The sequence below is a fragment of the Primulina tabacum genome, chromosome 16 (genome assembly GCF_025594145.1).
Source record: "Primulina tabacum isolate GXHZ01 chromosome 16, ASM2559414v2, whole genome shotgun sequence".
Taxonomy (NCBI): Eukaryota; Viridiplantae; Streptophyta; class Magnoliopsida; order Lamiales; family Gesneriaceae; genus Primulina; species Primulina tabacum.
Genome location: NC_134565.1, coordinates 16,234,097 through 16,242,682, shown reverse-complemented (window position 1 = coordinate 16,242,682; position 8,586 = coordinate 16,234,097). Strand labels below are relative to the sequence as shown.

Genomic DNA, 8,586 nt, shown 5'->3' with positions numbered 1-8,586 from the left:
TTTTCTTGAGTTTGAATATTTTTCACCAATTTACCCTTGTATTTTTTCAAATGAAAAATTGAAATTTTTATATTAATTATTTTATATAAAATCTACACGTGAAAAATCAATAATTTAAAATTTATTGATATTTTTTTATAAATATTTAATTACAAATGAAATAAATTAAATTTTTAATTATTATAATGACTCTTTTGTCTGTCGATCGATCCGCCTAACCCACAATCCACCTTGAGATGGGATTTCTAGCCCATTCATTGGCCCGTTTGGTTATGAAGTAATTAATACATTGAATTTTCACCCCCGGCATTTTTTTAATTTCAAGGAGCTAAACATATGTAAACCTCAAGCAATCAACACATTTTACCTAAAAATAAATTACAAATAAGATGGTGCGAAGAAAACAACATAAACAAATTAATAGATACGTTTTTCATTGAACCCTGATAATTATAATAATGAGGAACAATCCAACTAATATATCAGCCCCTGTCGCTTTGGAATTATACAGGAGCAATTCAAGATTCAGAAGGCACTATTCTCATATGAGCTGAAGTAGAAGGAATAACATAATTGTCTACAATTTTCTCCTAAATTTGATCTGCTTAATCACTATGCCACCCCTTGAAAAGATCAGTAAAATTAAATAAGATAATACCATATTCAAGACAAGACAAATTCATTCGGGGGCCGAAGGCTAACAAGAACCTCATGCTCCTCTGGTCTCAGAGGATGTTTAGGCACTTTGATCTCGAGAACGGTTCTGCTCTTGTCGAAGTACGCTTCAAGCTTCGCATCATCAGGAATCCGGGCGGGTAGTGGGATCTCCCTTTTGAATTCTCCAGGAGGGCAATGCTCCGGTGCTGGATCCGTAAGCTTGAAGGTTCGATCATTTCTTTGAATAAATGGCAGGCATGCTGTGCTTACAGATGAAATCTTCACCACACAATGGGTGAGATTGTTCCACCAATGGACTTTCACCCTTTCAGGATCCGCAAAAGGCAACGTAATGAGTATCAAGTATCCTTCATTGTCCTCGTAGATGGATTTAGCAGCTGTAACTGGACCATACACATTTCTCATCACCCCACTGAACTCACTCAACCAAGAAGGTTCGATGGGATTGAAGTCAGCATCTTGATGCGGATCTCCATTAAGATTATTAGGAAAGGAACAATATTCATCATTTCCATGTGTGAATAGATCTTTCCTTTTCTTGTTGCAAACAGAAAGATCCATTCCATCACCATTTACATGGTTTGACGGATGTGTTGATAAATTGAAACCTGATCCGTTAAGCAGTTTCTTTGCATGGTTGTTCTTCAATGGAGGAAGTGGTCTTTCGAGCTCAAAATCTGTATTTGGTAGGTTCCTCCATGAACTGAATTCTTTAGCTTCAGGTGGGACACAAAAGTTTAGTTCTCGACCAGTCAGTTCCATCCACTTCTTTTGTTCTTCCTCATCGAGGCTCAAAAGTTTGGGTGATGAGACGAGTTCAATACCATGAACACACTGTGGATTGGAGAGTCCTCTGTAGTGCTTCCGCTGCATTTTATGAGACCGAACAAAACCTTTTTCAACGCTGAATGGAAATGGATGTTCCCCATGGCGTGAGTTCCCATTCATGTAACTTCTCAACTGCATTTTACCCAACGAATTTTCAGGTCTATCCTTAAAAACCCACATATACATATTTTCCATATCATGCTGTACCAAGAAGACATCGAGTTGCAGATCGGACTTATCATAGCCAGAAACCCCATTACTGTCCCAAACTATGTTGCACTTTGATTTATCCTTTAAAACAGGCTTGAAATAGAAAGTAAAGAAGAACCAAGCACCCCACATACTATCCAATCTCTTGGCACATTTCCGCACAATTTTAGGCAAATCAAGAAGCTTATCAGAATCATTAACTTGGTGCCCGAGCCCAACCTCGAGCATATCAAAAGAGTCATGGTTCCAAGACTGAGCAGGTGGTGGAGGACTACGCTCTACTGACAATGGGAGATTAATATCTGGAGGGGCCGAAAGATCAACCAGCCTATGGAGTACGGCCTCCTCGTGAGAGATAGCAATTGAATCCATTGACAAAAATGTCGATGGATAATTCTCAATAGTTAAACCTGTCAGCAAATCTTTCCCCATCTTCAAAAATGTTATCTTCCAATAGTTTATGGAAATATATTAAACCAATCTACCTAGTTCCAGTACCCAACACCCACCAAACTCACAAAAACTCCGTTACAAAGGAACCCTACAAAAATAACGAAGCACCGATTTGAACTGAAAATCAATAACGTCACCGAACGCCGCCAATCTATTTCAATTAAAAGGAGGCTCAAATTGATGAACTCCAAAAAGATCAAAGAATCTATACAGTCAACACAAGGCCACAAGAAAGAAAGAAGCGAAAAGGGGCATAATTACAAGGATTAAGATCTCAGAAAATCACCTTTTCTCTGAGGATTGGCTTGTGAATCCACCATCTGTGCAAGCAATTCTCTCGAAATATTTACAACCTAGGGGAGAGGAGAAGAAGCTGAAGCGAATTCAGATTGAGATAAAAACGCGAAAGCAAATGGCTACTCGTTCCGTTGAAGAAAACGTCCGTAATAACGGCCGCAGGAGATGACGTTTGATGATGTTTCGCAACCGGCGACACGCGCGCAAAGAAAAGTAGGTGCCGTTGACCTGTTTGACCGACATAATTATAATTTTCCAAATGTTACATAAGCCGATTGGATGGTTGTTAGGCTACTCGTAAAGTCCAAAGATACGGTGTCACGGATTTTTATGTGTGAGATAGGTCAATCATATCGATATTTATAATAAAAAGTAATACGCTTAGCATAAAAAGTAATACTTTTCATGGATGACCCAAATAAGATATTCGTCTCACAAAATACGACCCGTGAGACCGTCTCACACAAGTTTTTACCAAGTCCAAAATACGATAACATAATTTAACTGTATACAAATCTAAAAAAAATGAAAAATGCTTAATTAAATTATTTCAATTGTATTAATTAAATGTGGTGGGCATGTTTACGTGTTAAAATATGAATTCCTATAAGAATGCATAAAACAGTGTTTTCAAGGATTATTCGAGACGCGACCGATGACGAAGACCGGGAATTGTAAAGGAATTTTTTATTAAATAATTATTTAATACATGATATAATTAATATGTAAATTTCAAAAATTGTGTCTTTTGAGTATTTTTACATGTCGGGTCGTATTTTAAACCGATAAACGATTTTTGACTAAAACCAAAACTTTTTGGATGCTCAATTAATATTTTCAATAACTTTCCTAAACGAGGTATTTTTCCTACATTCTAATGGACCTATTATACTAATTTTGTAGAACCCGTAATTAGACTACGTACGAGCCATGCATAATTCTAATATTTTGAATTTAATTGACTTCATTGCATGATTATTTAAATGTTTTTCTTTGAAGTTAATTATTTTAGCCACCAGTTTAATTTTATTCTTTCAGTTATTTTAGTAAGGCCGGACTGGAGTTGGAGTTTAGAGATAAATTTTAGATTTAGAAAATATTTCCAGGATTTAATTTAGCTAGCAAGTAAGTTGATTTAAGTTAATAAGGAAGTTCAAGGAATTATTTAAGTTACTTGAGGTGAGTAGAAAATAAATTCATTTAAGTTTCTTAATTAAGGGGTTAGTTCACTAAATTAATTAAGGGATAGGTAAGGCTCTTAAGGTATTAAAATTTATCAACTAAACAACATTCCCCCTTCATTTTTATTGTGTAATTTCGGCCACCCTTAGTTGATTAAGCATTGATATGCCAACTCACCCTTTGACCCATTCTTTGTTATTTTAGCATGCTAACCCTTTTAATTATTAATCAACCTTAATTAATTAATTATTAAGCATTATCCTAGTCTAGATTAACATGAGGAATCGGCCACTCATTCTAGATCCATCCAAGAGATTTGATAGCAAACCAAATTCAAAATTTCAAAAGAGGAGACTTGGTCATACCTTGGTATCCCTTTATTGGATCTCCATCGCACTCCTAACCATTTCCCCTCCCCCCACCACCGAAATCTTGAGAGAGTTCAGAGCATTTTCGTGGGTTTAGGGAGAAAAAAATCGATAGCTCATTAAGGAAAAATCGAGTGAAGAACGAGGTAGCAAGATCGCTTCATCTCCTCCGAGCCGAGTCGTCTTATTCGTTCGTTTACCTTTCAAAACGAACCAGGCATGCATATATTCTTCCTTGACTCTTCAATCAAGTCCTATTATCATTATTTTTACATTACATGATCATCATTTCCATGCAAAAACCGAAACACACCAAGAATTTTCAGAAAAAATATAACATGCAGATTTTCGGTTTCCATGACAAGCTTCACGGGTTCTCTTGTTTTGACGTTTCAGATGAATGGCTCGACTCCAGGCTCACTAGGCTACATCTATACACATACTAGGGTGTGTCAAGACCATGATGGTCAATTCAAACCAGCCCCATGCATGAAAGAAACCGAAATTGACAGCAGCTTCTCATTCATAGCCATTTGTGTTTTTTTCGAAAATTCTGTTTTGAGGTCAAGGGAAAGGATCTGATCTTGGCTGCCCTCAGGGCCTATAGCCATGGTTAGATCACTTCCCTAGCATGTCTAAGACGTGATAAGTCGCCCTTTTGGTGGCTTGGTCCATGGTGAATCGGTTTTTAAATAAAACAACAATAACAGCCCCTCCCTTCTCGGCCCCTTCGGTTTTTGACAGCATGTGTGTGTTCGAGTCTTGTGAAATGGTATGGATCTTGTTTGGCCTATGGCCCTTAGCCACGGTTCATACCATGCCCCTAGATGTCTAGATCGTGCCATGGCCAATCAATGGCCACTGGAACGAGTCGAGACAACAAGCGAAGCACAACACCACACACGCACGCATGAGGGCCCTCGGTAAGAGCTTTTGGTTGGTTTCTGGAATGGTGAGGATTGTGGCTGGTCTAGGGCCCTTAGCCATGGTTCAAATCATTCCTTGGGATGTTGGTAAGAGTCTCTGGTTGGTTGTTCACGCGCCAATGGCCGGTAGTCTCGAAAACAACACAAGACACGCGATTGCACAGCTGCTGGAATTTGACAGCAACTTGCTGTGACGGTTCGGAGGCTCGTTTGAGTTCTTGGTTGGCTTTTAGCCTATGGCCTTGGACTGGATAGTGCCTCATCGAGTTAGGAAGGTCATGTTTTTGACCGTTTATGATTCGGATCATTTTTGAGGTCGTACGAGAATTTAAGGTGCGATGTGCCAAATTGACTCTCGAAAGAGGGTTTCTTGTTTTGGCCTCCATTTCACCTAGATTTCGACCCTCATCATTTTAGGAGCATTAGTTCATAATTTTAAGAGTATTTTAATCATGACTATACGTCGGTTCAGTGTTGGTTCGGGTTGGTTCGGAGTCATGATTAAATACGAAGTCGTTAGACGTAATTGTCGCATTTTCAAACTTAATTGCATAGTTTGATCAGGTATAAGCTATTGCATATTTTTCATGGCATATTTAGGTTGCAGCGAGCCTGGGAACGATCCAATCCAGTTGGTAAAATATACAGGATATTTTCATTATGCCATTTAATTATATTACGTGCATGAAAATAGAAAATACTTATTTTTGAGATTTATGCGATATTGCTTGTGGTCAATTCACTATTATGGGAGCATTATGTTACACGGTCGCCAGTGACCGATCAGTTCAGTTTGGTACCACCCGGTCGCCAGTGACCGGTCAGTTCAGTTCAGTTTGATACTCCCCGGTAGCCAGTTACCGATCAGTTCAGTTCAGTGCAGGGGCCACAGGCGTAGACCATAATCTCAACAGAAAATTATTATCAGTCATTTCAGTACAGGGCTCCATGGAGCAAATATTTTTACTATGATATTTAATTCAGTCATGCACGTATTATATTGCTCAGTGCAAGTCATTTTCAGTATGCCTCATGACATGATATTTTATCCCATGCAAATTTTACTTTAGTATTTACTCGTTACCTACGATATTTGCATGCTGAGTCTTTAGGCTCACTAGACTTGATTGTTGTAGGTACTGTTGAGCATGGGGCCGAGGGCGGGGACCAGTGAGCCAGCTTGGGTCGGCAGTAGTGGCACCTGAGGACCTCATTTGCAGCATGTTACCATTTTATGCAAACATATTTTTTCTATCCGTTGTTGAATATTCTTAAAATGTTATTTTTGGCAAACTTTATTTTCTTCCGCTGCTATATTTTTAAACATTGAAATTGATTCATCAGTTGATTTTTATGAATGAGGCAATTTAAGTTCTAAAAAAAGAAACTTTTTAATTTCCTCAAAATTTTCGAGCAAGGATTTTCGGGCTTTCACAGTTGGTATCAGAGCCTATGTTCTTGTAAAGGGTTACACTACTACTGACCACGAGAAGCTCACGAAGCCATGTCTTTGGTCTGTAAGTTTTACATTCCTATGTTCTTGTAAAGGGTTACACTACTACTGACCACGAGAAGCTCACGAAGCCATGTCTTTGGTCTGTAAGTTTTACATTTCAACATTTTATTTAAAGCATGAATTATTTTGACAGCATGCTGCCATGAAATAGTTTCGATCAGATTTTCAGTATTTCAGTGTTCATTTAAAATAAATTATGGAATTATGCATGTTAGTTACGTATGGGTTATGTTTGGAAAAGTATGCCCCCTAGACGTCAAGTCGGACGCCAGAGAGGTGGTGGCGAGCACCGTCGCGAGGACGGTGATGATCAGAGACAAAAGAGGCAGGGACCTCCACCTCCTCCTACTCCTCCTCCTCCGCCGGATATGAATGCCCAGATGCTAGCTGGGATGACGCAGTTCTTCGCACAGTTTGCGGGGAACAATGCCGCAGCCACAGCCGCAGCCAGGCCGACAGGACCCGAGGCTGTTTATGAGAGGTTTATGAAGATGCGCCCGAAGGAGTTTTCTGGGACGTCTGACCCCATGATTGCCGAGGGATGGATCAAATCCCTCGAGTTTATCTTCGAGTTCATGGAGCTGGGAGATGCAGACAGAGTCCGTTGTGCCACCTATCTGTTCAGTGGAGATGCTCGCTTATGGTGGGAAGGAGCGTCAGTAGCCCTGACCTTGGCTACACTGTCATGGACACGCTTCACGGAGGTTTTCTACTCCAAATATTTTGCTGAGGAAGTGCGCACCAGGTTGACCACTGAGTTCATGAGCCTAAGACAGGGAGATATGACGGTTACGGAGTTCATCTGTAAGTTCGAGAGGAGCTGTCATTTTGTGCCCCTGATAGCGAATGATGCCAAAGCAAAGTTGATGCATTTTCTGGTGGGTATACGGCCGATCTTGCACCGGGATGTTAGGGTGTCTGACCCTGCTACTTATGAGATTGCTGTCTCCAAAGCCCTAGCCGAAGAGCAGGATCTGCGGGATATCGAGAGGGATCGCCAGGACAAGCGCCCAGTCCAGGTACCACACCGCCCTCCTCCTCATCATCATCAGCAGCAGAACAAGAGGCCTTTTCACGGATCGCCTAGAAACAGAGGCCAGCAGCAGCAGCAGCAGCGGGGACGCCCAGCCCCGAGGACTTATGAGCACCCAGTCTGTCCCAAGTGCTCACGCCGCCATCCTGGAGCATGCATGTCTGGCTCAGGAAAGTGTTTTAAGTGTGGCAGTCCAGCCCACATGTTGCTGCAGTGCCCCCAGAGGAATCTGCCTACCCAAGGCAGAGTTTTTGCTCTCCATGCCACGGAAACAAACCCGGAGACTATGTTGTTGACAGGTACTTTTAAGCTTTAAGTTATTATTTGAATTTCCGTGTTTTCGGAATAGGGATTAAGATTGAACTTAGAATTGTGATAGGATTGCATGCTCTACTCAGTAGTATTTTGTGGATTTAAGTTAGAAGAACTTTGACCTTTCCATGTCTATAAGTTTAGTTCTTGTAGCTATTGGATTCAACTTAGAGTGCCGATCTTTCAGGGAGAATTTTTATATCTGGTTCCGCTACCAAGGCCTTGATAGATTCAGGAACCACTCACTCGTTTATTTCGGAGGTCTTTGCAAACTTTCTCAAGATCAAGACCATTGGGCTAGATACAGCCTTTTCAGTAGTGTTGCCGTTAGGCGAGGAGATGGCAGCTACCAATGTTATACGAGATATAGACCTTGAGCTGCACGGTAATCTTGTTTATGCGGATCTGATTGTGCTACCGATGCCATAATTTGACATCATCCTAGGGATGGACTGGCTATTGAGGAACAGAGTATTGATAGACTTCCAGCGGAGATCTGTTCTTGTCCGACCGCCTGGAATGAAACAGTTCTTATTTGAGCCGGACAGGTACTTTTCTTTACCGCGCATTATTCCTTATGTTCAGGCTAGGAAGCTCATGCATAGAGGGTGTCGGGCATTTCTAGCGACCTTTTTATCTGTCCCCGAGGAACCCAGCCAGTCAGCCTCAGATGTTCCGATTGTCAAAGATTTCTTAGACGTTTTTCCCGAAGATGTCTCTGGTATGCCACCCGAGAGAGAGGTGGAGTTTTCCATTGAGCTTATGCCAGGTACGGCTCCGATA

At 40.7% G+C, this 8,586-nt stretch overlaps 1 protein-coding gene across 2 annotated transcripts; it reads right to left on the bottom strand.

The window, feature by feature from the left end:
* Nucleotides 1-411: 411 nt before the first annotated feature.
* Nucleotides 412-2,685, bottom strand: LOC142529717 (uncharacterized). 2 transcript variants are annotated; one of them, XM_075635331.1, is made up of 2 exons: nt 2,456-2,685; nt 412-2,257 (listed from the first exon to the last, which is right to left on the bottom strand). In XM_075635331.1, exon 2 carries the CDS (start codon nt 2,146-2,148, stop codon nt 664-666), a length of 1,485 nt encoding a protein of 494 aa, XP_075491446.1. In that variant the 5' UTR covers nt 2,149-2,257; nt 2,456-2,685; the 3' UTR covers nt 412-663. The 2 variants fall into 2 exon arrangements, with proteins under 2 accessions (XP_075491446.1, XP_075491445.1); XM_075635330.1 differs by having other exon boundaries at nt 412-2,320; nt 2,456-2,669.
* Between the last annotated feature and the right edge of the window lie 5,901 nt (nt 2,686-8,586).